The sequence below is a fragment of the Syngnathus acus genome, chromosome 16 (genome assembly GCF_901709675.1).
Source record: "Syngnathus acus chromosome 16, fSynAcu1.2, whole genome shotgun sequence".
NCBI lineage: Eukaryota > Metazoa > Chordata > Actinopteri > Syngnathiformes > Syngnathidae > Syngnathus > Syngnathus acus.
In genome coordinates this window covers 6020586-6043064 of record NC_051101.1, presented here as the reverse complement: position 1 = coordinate 6043064, position 22479 = coordinate 6020586, and the positions used below count along the sequence as shown (strand labels likewise).

The window sequence follows — 22479 nt, the reverse complement described above, 5'->3', positions numbered from 1 at the left end:
CCATAACCCCCCTGGGTTCTCAAAACTGCTCCTCTCGCTAAAACACCGTCACTCCATCAATTTCCATATGATAGCTGGAAGAGCTGGTAACAATGGGACAGCAACAATGATTTTTTTTTTTTTGTACAAGTGACAAGTACCCTTTTTTGGTTGACATAACCTGCGGAGTAGCACTAATCGCACTGGAAAGTGGATGACAGCTACACCACTGAGACAGCAGCAATCATACCTGACTTTAAAATAGTTGGTAATGTGACACGTAGCTAAGTTAGAAGGGTGACTCTAATTAGACTGATGGCAAGAGCGGAAAATATGAATTCGATAAATGACAACATGCAATATGTAGTAATCGCTGTTAAATTTTGGTACAACAATAAACATCTGGAGCCTTTTCCCTACTAACTGTAATCTTGACATATTTGGCTTTTAGCGAAAAGTAAATACACTAAGATGCAGTAAGCGACTGTGGGTGTCTGCGTGTCTGTGTGTCTGAGAGGGGCGAGAGCACCATTCCTCATCCTCAGGGATTGAATGCTCATAGTAAATGGAAGTGGCACAGCGCTGACCTTTGAGCTGCAGCATATGAGTAAAGTGAAGGAACTGTCAAAATATTGCTTGAGAAATGACAATCCACTACGCCTGTCCCAAGTCTTGACATGGCATGCACGTGGCGAGCGGTAACCTGCTGATCTCGACATTATAAATGAGGGGATTATCATGACAACAAACCGCTGCCTGACACACTGCGTCCTCTTAAGATATTCCAACTGCGGCCAATGTCCCACACAGTGTTTCCAGCACAATAGCGTTTGGCCATGTGGGGTGTGGTTGTGTCCAAATTTTACAAATGGAGCACTTCAATACATCTAGACTTGTCACAATAAATTATGATTATAATTACTTTTCTCGGTATGGTGTTTCTGCTGTTTCTAGCCGTAAAATGTGGCAACCGGGCAGCTGATATGCGCCTTAATTTACCCCCGCGTAATACTCAAGTCCACAGAGAATAAGTCATTTATAAAACTAAAATATCACAAGCAAATTACTAGTGCTCTGAGAAGAGAAAGCTTGGGAGGAACAAAGAAAGGCAGCCATAATTATTTCTTGGCGAGGCTAGCATGTCAATGGGCCACCGTCTTTCGGCTGGCCAGTCCCTTGGGCCTATCAGGCATCAAAATGATGTCCAAATTATTTTTTGTTCCATTACATTATTATTGGTTGCAAATATATTTACTGCTGGTGCATTATAACAACATTATAACTATCTGCACGAAGAAGTCAAGGTTTTTAATATTCAGTAATTTTGAAAATGTACAGTATGCATATGAGCTAGTTGGCAGGGATTTAAATTAGGTCAGAAATGGAATACATCAATCGCAACCCATATGTGCATCTTGTTTTTCTTTTTTCCCCCGACCCCCCTTCCTCAGCCATCTTTTCTCAGAAGCTTGGCGATGAAGCAGCTTGAAGACTGCAGAAGTGTGATATGTGAAAATCACATTTGCAGATGAGCTTGAAACTCCTTTTTAATATTCAGATATCAGACATTCGGCACTGAAAAGCTCGCTAAGACGATTCGGGGAAGAAAAAGCTAGATCCGTGTCATTAAGGGAATCGTTGGAGGCTTGGTTTACATTTTACATATTTTATAAAAACGTACAACGAAGTAAAACATCACCAGTTATCAGCGATAACAATGCAAATTTTTGTCACCGGGCGCAGGAAGATTCTGTCAAAATCCAAAGTCGCTCAGTTTTTTTCCCCCTCTGTGGCTTAACACCCTCAGCTTATTGGGGCTTTGATTTCTTTCATTTTTCACTGAGAAGTCACACAGGCTTGTGGAGTCAAAGACGGTGAAAGGTATACATACGTATTTGCCATGAGGCATATAAACACGTGTCCACATAGCTTGCCGGTAGCGCATCAAACACACAAGCTTGTAGATGGATGGATGGATGTAAGCCTGGCTGGCTCCAAGGACGCCACAAAACCATCAACCGCCATTCACTGTCTTAAGTCAGCAAAGCAAAAAAAAAAAGCCAGTTTGATGACCTTTTCTTAAAAGCACCGGGAACACAACAACGCCACCGCAGGGTGTTTTTCCTTTCTCATCCCTCTTCCTCCAAGGGGCACAGTAGCACTTTGACAATACTTTTGCTGCTTTACAGCCTAAACCGATTCAATGGATGACAGAATATAGCCTCTGCAATTCCCCTGACCGCCTTCATTTCACTGTGTCTTAGCCGTGTGCCAAATTTGTCTCGGTGCCATTTTAATTACAGCCAAGACAATCTTTATGATGGTATTCAGTAAAAACACCAATCTGCAAAAAAGGTGATAAGTAGGAACACCATCCAGCTTTGGTATCAGTAATAAACAGACACTTAATTGAATAATTTGACCTACGATGCTGATGTGGGGAAATGGCACGTTGATACAGAAAATTACAGTATTTGGAATATTGAATACAGTTTTGCAAAACACTGGATATGGCTGGTTGCCCGCCAACTCGCCAACTGGGCTACAGGGTGAGTTTTTGCAGAACTGATAAGCCTTTGGTAGCCTGCTAGCACTCAGATGTGTGAGTTCATTTTTTGCCAGAGGAACGCTGGCTTAGGTCTACAGTATGTGCGTGCCTGTTTGTATGTACAAGGAGGGAGGGGAAGAGAACCGAATGTGCAACCGTCCACATGCGAACACCGTCTGCCGCAACCATTCACACACACTTGAACACACACACGCACACACACATGCAAATAAGCTTTCCGCATATCCTTCGAAACAAAAAAGACCATTTCTTGTTTAGGGATAGACGTCAGAGAGCAATGTGTCAGATTCAACAATGCATCAGGTTCACTGTCCAATTCACAGTTCAACACCGATCGGTTTGACTACTAGCAATTTTGCAAAGGAGACAATTTGCAGAAGCGGCAGTTATCAATCCGAACAGACACGCAATCCGGGTCCAATGTCACTTCTCCTCATTATGTTAATGGTTAATACATGCAAATGAAAACATTCTAGCAATTTGATTTCTTTGAAGATAGTTTGGCATATTGTCTTAGCCATAATGATGGTACACTTTTCTCCCTAGCCTCGATATATGCAGGGCTAGTTTGTTCATTTTTATCAGCTCTGAGTTCATTTCTGGAGCTACTGGTAGGTGTTTTTCACCTTCCCCTCACTACTTAACTAATTACAATTCAGGTACCATAAGCAGATTTTCCACGCTATTGGTGTTTTTCTTAATTAAGAAACAAATGAATTCTCCGCAGCAAAATAGATGGAACAACGGGATAGGGTGCCAGAGGCCAGATGCGGCGCCACTTAATTAGAAGTCACCCCATTGTCTGAGGTTTTTAATGAAGCTCCAATCTAAATGGATATCAAAAAAGCTTCTAGTGAAGAAGAAAAAAAACGTGCAGAGGATGGCCATTTAAAATAATAAGGAAATAAAGATAATGAAAGACAAAAGACATGTACTGGCAGCCCCTGCGCCCACCCTTAGTTCGTTGCAAGCAGTGCTCCTTTCACCTCTGGATGAGCCCTATTAAAGCGGCGCCATCCCTCGCCTGCCCCACCTGCCTGAAGCCATGTCTAATGTTCTGCCAAACCAACATGGACACACTCTTTTCAACTTCTCATCAAAGTGGAAGTTTCATTACCCTGTGGATGCTTATCAACAAACCGAGGCAGCCGTCGACTTCCTGTCTCGACTGGAAAAAGAGCTGAGGCGGGCTGAATCCATGTTTGTGATATCATTGTAATTTGTGATAGGCTGGTGTTTTGTTCTGGGAAGACCGACACAAACTTCCAATTAGCTGGAACAAATTGTCACCTCAGTGTAATATACACACTAGAAACAGTCGTAGACAAATCGGCTGGGCCCTGTGAAGCCCAATCATCGGCCTCGGTGACGCTGGCATGCTGGGAAGCGAAGATGATAACATCGGCACTGCTTTGACTGAAATAAAAACCCATAGTATGCCCATATGTGCTGCCAAACTCATCAGTCCTTCTTCAGACAGCATGGCTTAGGAGCTCCCACAGGATGGGCCCGTGCCCACTGATACAAGCCCAGCAACCAACTTGTCCATGCCAACTATCCCTGCGCCCAGGGGCTGTGGCATCAATGCCACGACTTGTGCCAGAGTGGACCCCCACACCCCCTACCCTCCCAGGAATCTATTTCAAAGTCTTTTTTTATGGATCTGGTATCCGCTGTCATTTTTTCTTTACTTTCTAATGTAGTGTATAAAAGGCTGACGGAGGCCGACATTGAACTCTTTTTTTAAAGACATGATTGATTTCACACTGAAGAGATGCGGGGGTGGTAAATCTAGCAATGCAACATTATCGATTTGGATGGCATTCATACACGATTGGGCAGATCAATAGAGCAGAGTGTCTATCAAGACAGATGCAGTGTCTGTCTAGGTGCGTTCTGATACAGTGAATTGCCTTTGTGGACGAGTACCTGACAACATATTTTGTTGCATGTGTGGATTTAAACAAAAACTATTTTTATTACCCAGATACATAATATTAAAGTAAAAAAAAAAGAAAACATCTATAATCATTAATTACCATAATCCTCTAGCTGTTCACTCATGTGCTTTCCCCATTTGCATCATTACTTGTTTATTTATATCTTTGAATGAGATTAGAGGGGGAGATTAGTAAACGCAAGACACATGAATAGCATTCAAAGACGGAGGATAATGTAAGTCTCTTGGTGATTTCTCAGCTCTTTTCAATTCTACCGGTGGAGTATTAGAACAATACAAGTGGATGTGCTCCATATAGTGTGACAACAATAATACAAAATCCTCAGGGAGTGAGCCTCCATGTAAACACTCCAGATCAACGCAAACTTGCATGCTATGTCCTCAAATGCAAGGGAAATTACTTTAGATCCTAACGAAGGCATAGGAAAGCAGCAGTGAAGAAAAACTACAAGACCTCAATAGACAAAATAACCACCGCGTAAAAGTTGACATGGACAAGCTTTGCACAGGATCCGGGAAAGAGAGAAGATGAGATATTGGATACATTTAATAATGTCGAGAAAAGCATACTTATCCTTGATTTTAGTCAAAAAGATGTCATGTGGGCATGGGGTAGCTGGAAAAACAACAAACCTAAAGAGACACATTGCAGTAGACCACAAAGACACTGTGGTAAGTTAAAAAGTTGGGTTATGTTATAAACAAACATAAGATAAAACCAAACAAATATTGACTAACTTACTAGCTTTTAGCATGCCATGATAGTGGCCACTTGTTGACATAATTGTGTGTGAAGTTGAATTTGTGCTGAGATTTGTTATTCTGGTCAGGCAACTGTGGAGCTGAAGCCAAACAAAACAACTTTAACCTACATTTTCAGACATATAATACAATATGTGTATTGAAAATGTTCAATATTATCTGCTGACAAAAATGTAAAAGGGTAAAATATGATTGCCCTGATTAAAACTACACTAAAATGTTGGCATTTTTTGTTGACTAACTAGACAAATAAAATTATGTTTTCTAAGACTAAAAAGAAAATCCTAAAATGCTTGACTTATAGTCGACTAAAACTAGATTCAATAAAATAGAATGAGGTTGACTGAATTTTTAATATAATACTTTACGGACAACAGCAGCTGACAATGTTTGGAAGATAGTGGCAAGACTTTGAAACTTGTGATTTGGGTATAGTAATTATTTGACAGATAAAGAAAGAAGAACACAGAACTACCAACAGAAGGCTTAAATCACACAAAAATAATATATTCGTTTTTTGACAAATAAACTGCAAGATGGATTTATTTGCCGCTGCAAATGGAGAGACAGATCTAAGGAGCAGTTGGCTAATTATTTATCCTGCTGGCTTTATAGCTCTCATTAATTTCCTCCCTCTCTTTTCTTTACCTTGCAATGGAAGTCTGAAGTCAACCTGCATCTGGTGCTGATAACGCTGTTGGTCTCAGCAGCCCCCTCTTAGCCTTCCCTCAAAACACACTTCTCGGAATGAAAAGAACTTTCATACACATTTGCTCGCTGAGGCTATTTGACAGAGCACTTTATGATCTAAATGCAAAATGGAAAAAAAATAATGCAGTACAGCCAATCAGTGGAGAGAGAGAGAGATAATAAAAATATTTTACAAATATAAGTTACCACTGTATACTGTTTGGACTGCTGAACTGTATACACCGGGAAAGCCTTTGGATTTCTGAACTGTACGTATAAACTGGTAAAGCCTTCATCCATTCTCTGAATTGATAGTAATACATGTAAAATAGTTAATGAACAAAAAAACATCTTGGAATGTAGGCTAATACAATAATCTGGGGTTTACTTTTTCCACTGGGTACTTCAGGTTGTTTCAGTTTTTACATCTGCAATACAAAAATGTATTCCTCAAGTCAACAATTTCTGCAATTCAATTGGTTCCTGTTTATAGATTTTTTTTTTACTTTCTCAATTTCATAAACAAAATAAAAAGGTTTTAGATTGGAATTCATTTAAATTCTAGAGGTGTTTGTGATTTGTGAACTCTTGTCTCTCTTCATTATTGTCTGACTTGTCCTCTCTTCCTGGCAGTCAGGGTGTGGACTGAAACTGGCCCAGTTTGGGGCTTTCAAGAGATCGCACCCCAGCAGTTCTGAATTGAGGGTATCTGCCATTTCCTAATGGCCCAATCTGGTGCACTGCAACCTCCATCACACTTGGCCCTTCTCTCTCTCTCTCTCTCCCCCACCTGCCTATCACATATACCCCATCACAGCCATGACGGTAAAAACCTTCACTCCCAACAACCATATTGTCAATGCAAACCAAACGACAAATTTGAACCATTTCTTCAAGGCCGTGCGCTGATAGAGTGCACACAGGTTGCACTTTCAAACGCAGCAGTCAGACGTAGTGGGCGGAAATTGGTGCAAAGCAAATATTGTCTACTTGTGCTGACTTCAAACAACAGTCAGATGGCAAACACCAGCTCAGCAGCATCGCCGTAGCTTTATACAATAAAGAAAGCACCAAAAAACTTTGCATCAATTTTCATATATTGTATACTCTGCAGGCGAACAAAAAGAGAAAGTTCCAGGATAATGACAAAAAATACCGTCAATAAATATATAATGTAATATATTATACATTTATTTACAGAATTAAATTATACAGCAATATATTATACATTTACTCTGTTCCAGTTACTCAAGTAACTTATGTTTAAATTGTCAATGACATAATGAGGCTCTTTCCGGTGGCATTCATGATAAAGACAACTTCAGTGACAAAGATGGACCATTTGTAAAAGAACTACAAATGCAAATAACTATTAAGACATGTTACGCAAAAGAAGAAAAATCCTTCTACCTCTAAAAAATGAAATCTTAAGCATTTTCAGAAACCATGTTCAAAATCATCAAACTTCAATTTGGACCAATGGTGATAAAAAGGTGTTGGTATTACATTTTGAACAATAACTGCTATTCTTCAAATACAGTACAATTAATTATTTTCAAAATAAAAATTAAATTCAGTGGGGTATACCTTTACTGTTTACTGACCTACACATTTATAAAGATGTGCATGTTTTCTCACGCTCCATTAATTATTGAACATTTGTAACTTTTCAAGTTCAACTCAAACATTTGAAACGACATTTTGTATGTACAGGTCAATGACCCAAACTTAACTGGGAGAACTTATCCCAGTTAAGTTCTGTTTCATGCTTTAAAAAAAAACTATCAGTGCTGTGAGGGTCATGGGCCTGGTCGGTCAAGATAAAGGAAATCCTGATGAAATGAACCATGAGGAAGCAAAGAGTTCTGCTCTCACTTGGAGGAAACCCAGGAGAGGTGAGAAGAGGTGTTACCATGTGGTATTGACCTTACTGCTTGATGGCATAAACATTTGATTTGACTGATTTGATTTAGAAATAAAACAAATTGTGGCAGTTGAGTGGTAAGCAAGTCTCCTTCAAAATTTGGGGTTCAATTGTAAGGTCGCGATGATTCAACTCACAACAAGCAGCAGTTTAGAAGACTGGCTTGCGGAGGTTTAGCTTAGGCAAGAAAATTGAAGTTCCGAGCTGTTTATTTTTTATTATGACAATATTATACAGTGATAAAAAACATATTACTAAAACATTATTTGGCTTCTTTTGGGAGGCCCAATGAATTAAATGGCATTTCCATTCATGTCAATAGGAAAGATTATTTCAAAGGGTACTCACTAATGAATTAAACTCGTATCACAAGGCCTCACCCATTGTAAGCTCTCATAGATGAGTTTTAAAAATATACATTTTTAATTGGTGCATGTAATTTAAGTACAGTATTGATACTGTACTTTCACCCCAGATTTTGAGTTAAATGTTTCATTGTACAGTTCAGCACATTTGTTTTACCACACCCTGATATGTTTTCATTTGCAGTAGTCAGCTGAATATACAAATTAATAACAGTGCTATGTTAACTACTTGGGGTCAATGATGACAGACAACAAAAAGGGCTGCCCTCAATATTCCTCGCTACATGATTGTAGCAGTGACACAAATCAGTATTTACTGTTTCCACATTTGAGACATGCACTGTATCGCCACCATTGAGCAGGTCAATATACATCACTTCTCCACCCAAGGATTATAGTGCTTATCTGAAATGATATTCAATAAAGTATGACCACAGAAATATGGAGTGGAGTGTTCATTCCTGCTTAGATCTGGCTTGTGCTGAGAAAAAAAAAAGAAAAAGTATTGGAGTTAAGATCCAAGTCAAGATTACCTGTAGAAAAAGCAGTTAGATGTCTGTTCTCCTGCGACATCTTCCACTTTATTCTAAGGAGCATATCACATTGTCTTGTTTACCACAAGCCATGGGAGTGTGACAGGATACCTTTATGAAATATATCGCGATTCTCTAGTAGCTTCCACAGTTCAATGCATGTGTTTGCTTGGCCTCCAACAAAAATAACTAACGTGACTTACTTTAATGACCCACGATCCAAAATGCCAGTGAGGCATTGCTGGACCTAATGTGATGCTTTACACACACATTATCACTGAGGTTCACAGAATGATACTCCTCAGTCATTTGTGTGGCCTAATTAACTGCTGCAACTTGCCCACCGCAGCGCCATCCATTTAAAGCACCAAGCAAAACAGCCAACATTAACTATGTGGATGATGAAGTTATCTGAATGACGACCAACATGTTGAGCGGAACTGTTGCGGAACCAATGCATGGTGGCATCAGAATTAGACTGTAAATTTACAGTCATCATGTTGTAACTTAAGCAATAGAGTAGGAGCATAAGAAGTTGAGAGTCGTCAGGGTGCTATCACAGTTTGTGCGTAACCCAAAACCATACAAATTAGACAATACTGCTTGCTTTTGTGTCTGCATGATTTGCAGTCACTCCATTTCTCACACACACACATACACTCACTTACATGAACGTACAGTCACAAAGCATTAACCCGTATAGTACACGTATAGCTTTTCTTGCGAGGCATTCGACCAAACCTTCAGTGAGTGTGGTTAGAGCACTTGGACTGAGGATCTGATGACAACTGTGGGGTCTGTCAGGTCTGCCACACACACTGTAAGTACATGCTAATTAACTGATGTATGCAGGACCTCATCCATGTTGGAGGGGTATCAAAAAGCAATCAACGCCCCATCCCTGATGAGCCACAGAGATTCACAATGTCTATGGAAAAAGATGATGTGTCGCTGGACCCCGACTCAGCTTTCTGAGCCATCATAATGCAGTGCAATCACAAGATATTATGCGTTGATCTTAACCAGAAAGCCGCAAAGAATAGAAAAAAAGGAGAGGAAATGTTGAGTTCATCATTTTAAAAGCAGCCTGCTTAAAAAGAGCTACAGTGCAGTGGCAAAGATGCAAAAAATTGCCCTTGGGTGCCACAAAATAAATATTAAAAATAATATTGATGTACAGGAGGGACATGCTATTTTATTTGTGTTGAAAATGGTCAACAAGACTCGGCATTGTGTCATCAGAGTGCGTTGCATCACAGATGTATCGGCCATCTAACGAAATGCAGTGGGTGCGCCACTCTTAGTAATTAAGCATTTTGTCCGGATTTAATCCATTTGTCGGATATCACTCTCTTGCTGCACGGTCTATTTTTTTCCCGTGTCAATCCTCTTCCCTTTCTTAAACTTTAACATGATGTCCTTCAAGATGGCTCGTCCACCAGCAGCGCAGCACGTGCCCACAAACCCCACATTGCATCGCGTTTCCCAATACAATAATTTGGTTCGTTGGGATTTTGGAAAATCTTTAATTTGAACAAAAATGACAATAGCTATTGATGCATCAGCATTAAATAATGATTAAGAAAGAGAAACGTCCTATATAGAAAAACGAGCTGGCCTTTGATAATCTCATTTGACCTGAGGCCTTAGAGCCAATTCATTTCAGTCAAGACCATAGGTGTTTTAGCTGCAGGCTCCAGTGGAGAGAGGCATGTCACACAAAGACCATCAGTTAGCAACGTAGCGAAAGGGACTCTGTATCACCATCTTATCTTCAAAGGACTGGGCAGGGGCTCAGGGGAGTTGTGCCACCGCCTCGCATCGACACAGACACACACAGAGGGGGGATTTGGACCCGCTCGCAGGAACCAGAGATCTCTCGGCCAGCACCCAGGCCCGGACCCGCCTCCAACTCGCCCGCGGAGAACAGGCAGGGTTCCTGCACACGCGGCACAACATCAGTGAGCTCATCACCCTCCCTCCCTTGCTTCATCTCTTGAGCTCTCCCTCCCACCTCCTCTGCAACCCCCCTCCCCCTTTTTTTACCGACTGGCTACCCATTTGCTTCCTGGCTTCAGCTTGGTGAAGGGGATGGGATCTGAACTCAACTTAGACACAGAGTTTCCACATTTCACAGATGGCAGTGAGAGGCTTTGCATGGAGGTGAGGAAACAGCGAGAGAAGAGTAGACAGAAAGAAAAAAGGGAGAGAGAGGAAGCCGCAGCACCGGCGCCGAAGCGAGGCCGATTTCACACCGTGGCAGAGTGCACTAAAGCAGGCCGCCGTTAATCCACTCACTGAGGGAAAGGCCTGGAGCTATTCCACCGCCCAACCGCCATCTCCATCCACAAAGCCATAAATGGTGCATTATACAACCGGGGCTTCAGAGACACTGTTGATATGCTGATAGGTGATGGACAAAGACCAAAGCAGCCACAGGAGCCAAGCGGCATACACGACTGAAGGCTTTAGCGCTGGACAGAGGAGCCCGCACGAATTCAAGCATGATCTCTGTACCTGCTGAGGTGCAAACTGTTAGAGCGCTTAAATCTGCCTTGTATATCAAGGTTAGCCCAGGATCCCGTCTCGGTACAGCGATGGCCGTCAAGCATACTAACACTGCCACAAAGCAGCTTTTCCCGTCCCCATTGTGACTCCGTATCTGCAAAGTTACCAAAAGTCTGAGAAGATGAGTCTTTGAACTTATGAAAGGCAATCATTATGAATGAAAGAAGACAGGAAATATATAAACATGAGGGAATTTAAATAAATTGCCACAAAGAAAATCACAGAGAGTTCAGTGAATTGTGTAACGATAAGACAGCGACCGGGCTGAGCCACAAAATGAGATGTTTTACATGAAGCGAGCAGCGGTCCAGATTAGAGCGCCATCCTGTTTAGACATGAAGCCAATTGGGTTACTATCACATGTAGAGAAAATTTGAAAGATAAGTAAGAACTATAAGAATTGTTCTAATCCAACTGTAACAAAAGGCTGAAGTATATTGGCTTTTCCCCTAAGAGGCACTGTATGATAAGCATCTTCGATGAAAGAAGTTCATTAGTTGTAATGTAACATGCTGTATTATAAGCCAGCCTAAGCCAACCTACAGCGAGCCAGTCTCCAAATGAAGCCTCAAGCATTTAATGGACATCATTAGTTGAAAACATATAAGAGATAATTAAGGTAATTACAAACCCATTTTATTCACCCTGAGCCTTTGACAAGAACACTGTCATATCCACCACTTGAAACAAACAAAAGAGTTGTTGTCTCCTCACATAAATGATGTCCACTTCCATTGGTATGGGGAGATTATGATTTGTATTGTTTGACTAGTGGCTCTGAATGGAGGCTACGTTTTGCACAATGAAAACTTGATTAAAAGAAGATTCACATTTGTTGAATTTGAATTCCATTTACACAGCCACTTCATCACAAGTGAGACCTTGATGTTGAAAGTAGCTCCATACAAAGCTAATGGATGTGTCAGTTATGTCCATGGACCCTCAGAGGGGCCAGCGCTTTCTATTAAATATCAAACAGCACTGCGGGCACATACGGCTCCACTTAAACATCACCAAAATTGATCTAAACAGTGACAAAAGACCAAATGTTGCATAGAAGAGAGACACTGAGGACGGTAAGAGGCAACCGAGAAATCATTGTGTTTATTTACAATATACATCCAATCATCTTTTGTCATAAATCAAGTTTGGTCTTTCTCCAAAACCACAAACCAACACTTACTGCGGACCCCCCCACACACACACACACTTTGACCTCTCCGCTCCACAAACACATAGTATGGGGGTGCTGTCTTATCAGATTCTGCTTATAATAACAGATCGCTTCAAGTCAAAGCTGTTGTTTAACTTACTCCATCCCCTGGGAACATTTGGTTCAAACAAGTCAAGAGACATCTGCCAGTCGACTGCAGCTGATGATGTCAACGGGTCTCTGTTGGTACCAGATTCCTCCACCACTTTCAATCATTCCCTGTGAGATTACTGCAATAGGATATTACTGTACAAACTACGACCATGTGTCCTGCTGCCACAAAGCTTGGCAACATATTACAGTTTGTCAAAGCCAGCTATAGCCAGCGAGAGATAGATACAGAGAGGGGAGAAGCCATTGACCTTTGTGTCCTTCATATTTGCCTAGCTTCCCCTCGAGCCCAATCTTCAGAGTGAAATCATCTGATCCCAAACTAACTGTCAACTGGCTTGTGACGGTGGCAAAGCCGGCGGACATCAATCAATCAGATTTTCTCCTCGTCTATCAGAAAAGGCTTTTTTTCCTTCTGTTTTTCTCAAGATTATCAACTGACCCTGTCTCTGAAGCTTAAAAAAAAACTTGATTATGGTCAAATGTATGTCTCACAGTCACTTTCTGAACTGAGCGCCTTATGTGATGATTGTAGCTTTTTAATATCTGCCACTTAATTCTGCTGTCATTCTGGAAATCGCGAGTTTGAGCCTATTATCCTTGGTTTTCAGGAATGCATGAAGCGTAGATAAAAAATACAATCTGATAGCATGGAACAAAAAATGCCATTTTAACTGGCTTACACTTGCTCGGTGTCAACAGTTTTCAGTAATTACGAGATAAGCATTCTCTGAAATGCACAAAGAAAATAGGCTAATTCGAAAATAATAGTGAAAGCTTTTCTCCCTGGATGTTTACTCACTTAGCCACTTAGCAAGGCCCGTTTGAGATAATAAGGAGCAGATGTGCACTTTGCGTCATGTCACTTCTTTTGTCACAAACACTGTCTTATCTGATCTTCATAAGTCATCGAAAATATAATCAGTCGTTATCAACCACTTTTGATTAGAACTGCATTCCGACTATTTATGTTGCAGCACTTTCCGCTAATCGTCTGAAGAAAGATATGGCCCCGATTTCATGAGGTGTAAGCTCCGCAGTCAACAGCTTTAGTGGCTTTGAAATGGCAGAAATGAAAACACAGCTTTTTAAAAACATTAACATGTTTTGAAGTTTGTTTTATATTTTAAGCATATTTGACATAAATTGTTTATCTATTTACAAAGCCTTGTCATTAGCTATTTTCCACTGAACCCTTAAGATGCTCTGCGTTTTATGCCGTTCGTCTGGCAGAAAATGCTGATGTACAAATTGAACTGAAAGGCTTGTTGCCTTAATCCTCTGTTGCCACCTAACTATCCTTACACTCTGGTGCATTTCATCCAAATGTAAAGTTCTGTGCTGCCCCCCACCCCTCACGCAAAAAAAAGAAGAAGAAAAAAAAATCATCTCTGGTAATTCCTGCCAAGCTACAGATTTGGCCCAAACAGCTATTAGTGTGTCACTCTGTGATGTGCAAACTACTACACTTCTTTGTAAATGGTGTTCACTAAATTATCCCCTTCATGACAGTTTGGACATGAATGCATTTTCTGTTCATTACAATATAATGTGACAATGTCTAAAAGGTGAGTTATTTTTTCAGGGTTGACGTTCCCTCTCATCATCCAAAATTCAGTCAAAACAAAAATGTAATATCTGAGTATTGCTGCTTTGATTGACTGAAATCAATCAAACAGAACTAATGACCTCATTAGACTCATTTTCATCCGAGGCACACGTCTAGCGCACGGCGCAGCAAAAATGTGGATGGGGTGGGGCCAGACAGAGTTTTGGCAATTTTGTAGACCGACGCAGCTGGGCGCAGGGAAACGGGGGGCTGTCGGCACCATGTGGGCGTCATCAAGCGGCTTCTTTCCATCCATTAAAATATGGCGCGCCTGATTTGCATAAAAAGTCTGTACACGACAGAACGTGCAAGACACCCCAATTTCTGCAAGGAGTGGTCACAAAAATGATAATGCCTCCGTTTTTATGTAGAGCACAGTCACCAAATTGTCAAGTACATTGGGAGAGTGACATCTCTCTGCGCCGGAACGCCCAAATTGGCGTAAATGCAGCCTGCAAAAATCCCAAACAAGGGAAACTTGCCCCGGCACGAAAATGAATTAGCGACAGTCTACCAAAATAGGGCCTGTTGACTCAAATTATTTTTAAAGACATAGTGGAAGACTGCCAAAATGAAAGCTTAATACTGTCAGAAATATTCTCTTGCTGTATGCAATTTTAAAACAATTGTGGCCTATAGCGAAGCTCGATGAAACCACAATATGTATTCACAATAGAGAACATGAAAACCAATTGGTGGCATTAGAACAACCTCAATACCCCTCAACCCCTTAATTGTGCAATGGCTTCATTCCTAATCTATGTGCATCACCAAGGTGAAAGGAACAGTGCTAGTTAAATGAAAGAAGAATTCATGATGTGTGGCAGCCTCTCTTCTCAGCCTAGCTATTTCCTCTCTTGGCTGGGCTAGAGAATGTTAAATGAGGCAATTGTGTCCCGGAGGCAAGAAGAGGATGAAAAAATAAAAGCAGGCATTGCCCCTGCTCCAACCCTAAGGAACATTCTGCAGCATGATGAGCTACATCTAAGCACCCTACCCTGCTGTTCTACCTAAATAGCTCAGAATGAAGAGTACCTCTGCTGAAAACAAACCGCTTTACTTGCAGTTACAAATGAAACACATTGAGACCTAGAATAATGACACTTTGACCTCCAGCAACACCAACATACAAGATTTTTAGTTATTGTATTTCTGCAGACAGTATCATTTCTTTTAAGTTCAAATCATCATTTGACTTGATTTAAGATCGGTTGATAAAAGTCCAGGCTCTGACATGTTTTGCGCACATTGAATGTCAGTACAGGAATGTCAACACACATTTGTAGATGACGTACACTTGGATATACATTTAGATCTTTGCTTAATAATAATAGATGTGGCGACACGGGGGTCGAATGGTTAGCATGTCACAGTGCAGAAGTTGTGGTTTTGAATCCGGATCCAGCCTTTCTGTGTGAAGTTTGCATGTCCCGATTCCTGCATGGATTTTCTCCCGATACTCCGGTGACCTCCCACAATTCCAAAACATGCATGGTAGGTTAATTGAGAATCCTCTTTTGTCCTTAAGTGTGATTGTTTGTCTATGTGAGCCCTGCGATTGGCTGGCAACCATTTCAGAATGTATTACCCAAAGTCAGCTGGAATAGAATTGGTTCATTAATAGTGAAATCTAAATCTAAAATGATCTACTACTATTATGGAGGCTTTCTATTCATTTTCATTTATTCTGTTTCTTTATCTATATTTATCCCATGATGCAAAAAAAAAAAAAACTAAAATATTGCTACAATGACTTTTTTTCAACTATATCATAATGAATCCTATACGTCATAACAACAAACAGTTATACAGAGTAGGGTGCTGAGTAGGATCTTTTAATATTCTGTGGCTGTGTTTGCAGGAAACTGATCTCCCCTGCAGTCCCACACTGTCAGCTATCCAGACACACTCCACAGTGACACCTCTGATAATCAAAGCTTTGTCTGGGCCTTAAAAGGACGTACTTGAACAACAGCAAGACCAGAGGCCCTCTTTGCTTGTAATGGCCTTTGGACATCAATATTTAAATCTTACATCTCTGTTGTGATTAGAATGTTGCCTTTCTCCCCCCCCCCCCCTGTCCTGGAACAACAAGGTGGGGGTAAAAGAAAGCCTAAATCAATGATCTTTGAGTCTAAACTAGATTCCTACGCAGTTTGCCACTCTCAGCAGCAAGATAAGATAAACTCTCTTTGACCTTAGAGATGAAGTTGCCATGACAATCAGGGAGTCTACTTCTTTATTGATATTTTCCTGATGTAACAACAAATGGAACCAGATCCTGAGCTTGATAATGGTGATTAATTATTACCAATATTGATCCCTACAAGCAGGAGCCAAGGCTATTAACTTAAAGCAGGCTGAAAGTCATTGTTACCTAGAGGCTCAATAGGCAACCCTGATATCAAATCTGAATAAACAGAAAGCTACACGGTGGTGGGTCACAGAAAAACAACACAAAGTGACAATAGAAGTATTAGAAGACATTATATCACATATATAATAAAGGTATTTAATCGACAATATTTAAGTGATTTTATTATTTTTTTATTATTAGGATAGCAACAGTACCAAAACAAAACCTACACAATCATGCCCTGGGCAAGCAGTTATTGAAATAATAACAGAAGAATCCAGGAAAGAGGACGATAAAGAGGAAACCATGTGAGGAAGTGACCTATGCCTTGGTTGCAACCCTGCCCACATATCATATCACTGTCTAGGCTTTGCAGGCTGCAGGGCCACCGAGGACAACTTTAGACACTGGCATTCTGTCGGCTACTAAGCACAAACCCATCCAACATGACACACAGCTTCTTTTAACAAAGGAAACAACAGCTGCTGTCCATCTTTTCCATATATCTCTACATAACAGTAGCTAGGATCACTGCTATAAGTGCATATATATAAAGAGTATATACTATATATATAGTATGTCTATATATATAATATTACGTTATATATATATACACGTACGTGTGTGTGTGTGTGCGTGCGTGTGTGCAACAAAAGTAATGAGGCAGTTGTGTATCCTTCCGTATAAGACAGGGAAACAACACATGCTGTTATTGTCAGGGAACAGATGTCAGCGTGAAAGTTGGCATTCAGCAACCATTCCTCTTCGGAAACAGATCAAGAGGAAAAAACACAGGAGAACCAAAAGGACTGTCACCTAATGAAAGACAGACCCTTAAACATACAGCGAGGCAGACACACAGACGTTTTATGATTTCCCGCCCCCGAAACATGTGACAGCCACAGTTGCCAGCGTTTGTGGGCAAGGGTGAAAGGCAGCACGATACAACTCTTGCAGTATACAGCAATCTCCACAAGAACGGTGCACTAAGTTGTGAAAATCGTGCGCTCCCTTTAAAGTTGCACAAAATAAATACTCCAACACATCTTACAGCTCTGAACACACAAGCACATTCTTGTCGTACTGTACTGCACATGTGCTAATGTATACACAAGCACGTGCACACAAACACTAGCACACACAGGATGTTGGCAGACAATTCAGTAAACACTTCTCTTATCCTTTACTACTGTAATCTGCCTCTGATAAATGCCCCTCAAAGACAGAAATGTCACCTCATATGATAACAGTTTGCTGGTGTTCCATAAGTGGCCATATGTAAAGATTAACAGTGAGTCAAGAAAATTGTTGAATAAAAACAAATATTTTGTAAATTTTGATTTCTTTTTGCTTCAAACTGACTACCGTGTTTTTATTGAAATTAGGGTAATCCAAAACAATATACAAAATGTACAAGTCAATTAGTAATTTACAATGCTGTTTAAATAGCAAAAACCTAAAATTGATGTTCATTTAAAATATCATTTATGATCTACAAAATCAGGATGACCCCTTTTCAACTTTTCCATTGAGTACTATAGCTTACGGCTAAAAAAACAAAAAACAGAAACATGATTGTACACTGCATTGGATTATCTTTTCGGAATTGAGATCGCTATCACAAGAGTAGCTTAATCATAATGACAGTATGACATAGTGTTCAGCCCTGGGAAACGGGTGCTGTACAACCGTGTCGTTGAAGAGCAGTAATCACTACTTCGTTTTGATCGGATAATGAGAAGTAAAGGGAGAAAAAAAGAAGCTGCACAAATTCCCAGGTGGTCCATATAAAGATGACAACAGTTAAGGCGAAAGTACTAAGTCAGCTTAATAAGCACATTTGACATTAGATGCCTGAGCATGGCCTCAGAGGGCTGCTTCAATATGTTCCCATAAACAATAGTGAAGGCACACCCTCTACATCATCCAGATTCCGCTTTATGCTGTGAAACTTTGGGGGGCAATTTTACAGAAAAATTACTCCGAGGGGCCTGTTTCAATTCAGCCTGTTCATATCTTTCCTTCCTATTAAGCATCAAAATGTTCTCCTCTCAGTTCCAATAGAGGTATGGACACCAGGAGCCGTTGGAAGAAGGGAGAGAGCGAAGGAGGAAAGGGTGGGGGTGAGAAGAGAGGATACAGAGAACTTGGTGGCATTCACACATCATATTAGAGCAACTAAGCGCAAGCCGCAGAGTATCAGCGATATTTTCATCACTCCTGTCCAATTCTACCGACCTGCCTAACAATCTGGGCAATTTATTGGCATATTGGCACGGGGTGATAAGGCTAAAAACAACAGCAGCGAGCAGCTGGGCCAGGGAGATGAGCTGATAACATTGATATGTGCTCCCACACAAAACACCTCCACCACTATCTTCTTCTTCTATCAAACTCCTATTACAATAAAAGTGTATGGGGTTTCGCTTTCTTGGAAAAGGGGTGGACAATACAGAAAATGGGTTGAAAAGAATTTTTTATATATATATATATATATATATATATATATATATATATATATATATATAACAGTGCAGAGAAAAAAACAAGGGGGGAAATACATAATTTATCACTGTATTATCAGGATATCCAGGCAGCCTAATCAAGAGTACTGAGTGACTATTTTTTGCCTTATCATCCAAAGTGGTGGAAACGGAGAAGGAATTATCAGGCAGCTGCAGATTGCTAGGCTGGAATTTTAATGGTAATAATCGGGTTTCTGATGGTATATCTTCCCTGCTTATCTTTCCCATTATCTGCCCTTATCTCCCCAGTCATCGGAGCAAATTAATGGTGCTCTTTCAGCATTGCCTTTTTATCACCGCTCAGAGAGCACCCAAGGGGAAAGAATAAGCAAAATATTAAAATACTGCATAAATCACAATTTTAGATAACAGTCCAATGTATGCAGGAGAGGGTGGGGGTGGCAGCGCTGCTGGTGGGGGCACTGCGCCCAACAACCTTTTTGTCCTTTAGAATGACTGTCTCTGCTGACTTTCGATGCAGTGGCTTTTCCCCAGAGTTCCCGGGGTGGGAGAGAGGATCTAGGCTCCTCGTGACCTTTCTGGTGGCAACTAGAGCTTGATTATACAGCCGCACATCGGCTGCACATTAACATGATCTTACACATGACATATTAATTCACACACGGCCGGGTCACAATGCTGCAACACAAATGTTCGACTTCCTTCGCTTGACAACAACATTTGGATGCTGCAATTGGATTAGCTCAAACATGAACAGGTCCATCACTCGTGTTTTGTTGTTTATCAAATGTTTCAAGGCTTTGCTATGTTCAGCTAACAGTTAAACAAAACATCAATAAATATACATTTGCATTATTTTTACTCGACCTTTTCCTCAAAAGTTTTTTTCTGTTTTGATATTAAAGAATTGATATTTAGATTCCAGTGTTGGAAGGCCCTGTATGTTGAATGAATTATTTTTAGGTATAAGGAAAAAAGTTATAGTGAGTAAAAAGTTTAAATGTAAATGATATAAAATGCAACAAATATTTCCAATAGTAAATTTGTAATCAAAGTGATAACAAATTATCATTTATGTTGGAACGTAAAGTTCAAAATCAGGGCCAAATTAAAAAACAACAACAATAAATGTAATTAGATGCATGAACAAATTCTAGAATTAAAAATAGCACAAAGTCCTCTGGCTCTGGGGCTTATTTTTATGGAACAAAAGTAACAAAAGCTATTTAATACCTTTCTGTCTTCTCTTGGATAGATGAACTTGAGCATGCAACGTGTATGCAAAAATATGCAAACACACGCTACTTGAGTCTTTTTCTCTTCAGTCTCTCTTTTTATTTTTAGCCCTTCGCTCAAAGTGGTTGTAATGGTGAAGAAGCAAATATATTATGACTTCAAGTAAAATGATTTACAGTGGACTTTTAATATTGTGAGCTCCAATTACTGTCCAAAGTGTGTCAACCGCTTGCAGCACTGAAGTGCTGAAAGAAACACCAACACTAAACATCCTTACTGAACACACACGTCAGCTGTATTTACGATTAAAGAATTCCGATGGTGATGTGCCACTGTGTAAGTGTAACAGTTGAAATACACTAATTTAGTAATCATCAAATATATCAAAATTATAACCTAATTAAAAGAATAACAATCTACAGATTAACCTATTTTCCAATAATTTTCAAGTGTAGGCCAACGATTTGTGCCTTCATAAACATCATAAAAATAGTGAATTATAAAAAATATTAATAAGGCAATCTACCCAATACACTCAGAGACTTGCAATTAAAATATGTCGACTGTGCAAAGGGTATGAGCATTGACACTAAATTACCCAAACACTGTTTTAGTAAATAAAAATAATCTATTGAATAAACAATGCACATTACATAAATTAGTAGAAATGTGTATTGATAACATTATCGTCAAATAGCATTTATTAAAAGTAAATCGTGTGTGTATCAAGTCAGGTACACACACCTGTACGAGAGGATCAATCACTAAGTGTGTGTGCGTGTTCGTGCGTAAGTGCGTGCGTATTTATGGGTCAGAGACAATGAGCGTCAATTAAAGCCTCGAAAGAGACAAATCAATTACAATTGTACAGTATTTTGAAGCTACTCGCTTGGAATGTTTGTGGACACATGGATATTAATTTTGACATTTTTAATTAGGATGCACGCACACTAAACTGATACAGCTGATGGAGTAACAAGACACGTTTGTGGATGGAAACAAATTAAAGTCGGACCAAAGAACCCAAGTCAAGTGACTGAACTCAGTCAGTTTGCACCTTTAGTAAAACTTTTGAGCCACGAGACGACACTACGAGATTTGCACCAGAACTCCTTTCTGCAGAACCGACACACTTAAGTGCGAGGGGAGCGCGTTTATCGTGACGTGCGTTACGCGAATGCCGATCACTGAGCTGATTCGGGGTCTTTTTGGAAATCGTTTCTGCAGATCTGACATAAAACATGCAAAGGAGAAAAGAAAATAACTTACGTTTGATCTGCCTGGGGTTGCTCTGCTTCCTTCGGGACATGCCTGCTGCGTGGCCGGTCAGTGAATCCAGGTGTAGTGTTGACAGAGCGATAGGTTTTGGTTCATCCAAGCAGTTTTTGTTTTTTGTTTTTTTTCTGGTGGTAACTGACAAGGGGGAAAAGAAGAGAAAGCGGCTATATACTTTTTTTTTACGTCTATCGTTCCGTCTGTCGTCGCTTTATCTTTCTGGTCTCCTGGCTCTGGCTTTGGCTTTGCCCCTCTCTCTTTTCCCTTTCTCTCTTCCTCTCACATGCTCGCACGCTCTCTCTCCCTCTCTGTCGCTGTCTCCCTCTCACCCTCTCCTCGCTTTCCTTTCGGTAATGAGGCTGCTGAGCTTCTCCGCGTGCTCTGACTGGAGGTGACGGCGTTTTGCGCTTTTGTTTGATGATAAGGTTTGTTCCTCATCGGCCACCGTAGCCGAGGCTCTCTGAACTTTAGTTGACATGTAATTGACAGCTTGTCAATAGATACTATTGGCAAAATTAGATGTTTAGTTCAGGATCTAGTTTTAAAAAGATTACACTCGCATATTGCAATCAAATGCATTAGTCAAAAAAGCAACAACAACAACAATAATATAATAATAATAATAATAATAATAATGCAATAATTATAATGCTTTTAGACTTTGAATCAAAACATATGAAAAAATATTAATTTCTATGAACTACCTGAAATTGGTATTGCAATGCTGGTTTTTACTTGTCTTTGTTAATCCAAACACAGGGAATTTGTAGAACCTCCCTAGCTCGCCCGAAATAAAATTACATTAAAGTTAAACCTAATGCTGTATCATGGTCACCACAAAAT

At 40.2% G+C, this 22479-nt stretch overlaps 1 protein-coding gene across 1 annotated transcript in view; it reads right to left on the bottom strand.

Annotated features, from left to right (window-relative positions):
* The window catches only part of zfpm2a (zinc finger protein, FOG family member 2a), a 100758-nt gene extending 78741 nt beyond the window's left edge, over nt 1–22017 (bottom strand). The window contains exon 1 of the mRNA XM_037275033.1: nt 21631–22017. Within this exon, the coding sequence (XP_037130928.1) occupies nt 21631–21670 (40 nt within the window). The 5' untranslated portion in view covers nt 21671–22017. The remainder of the gene's footprint in view (nt 1–21630) is intronic.
* Nucleotides 22018–22479: the final 462 nt, after the last annotated feature.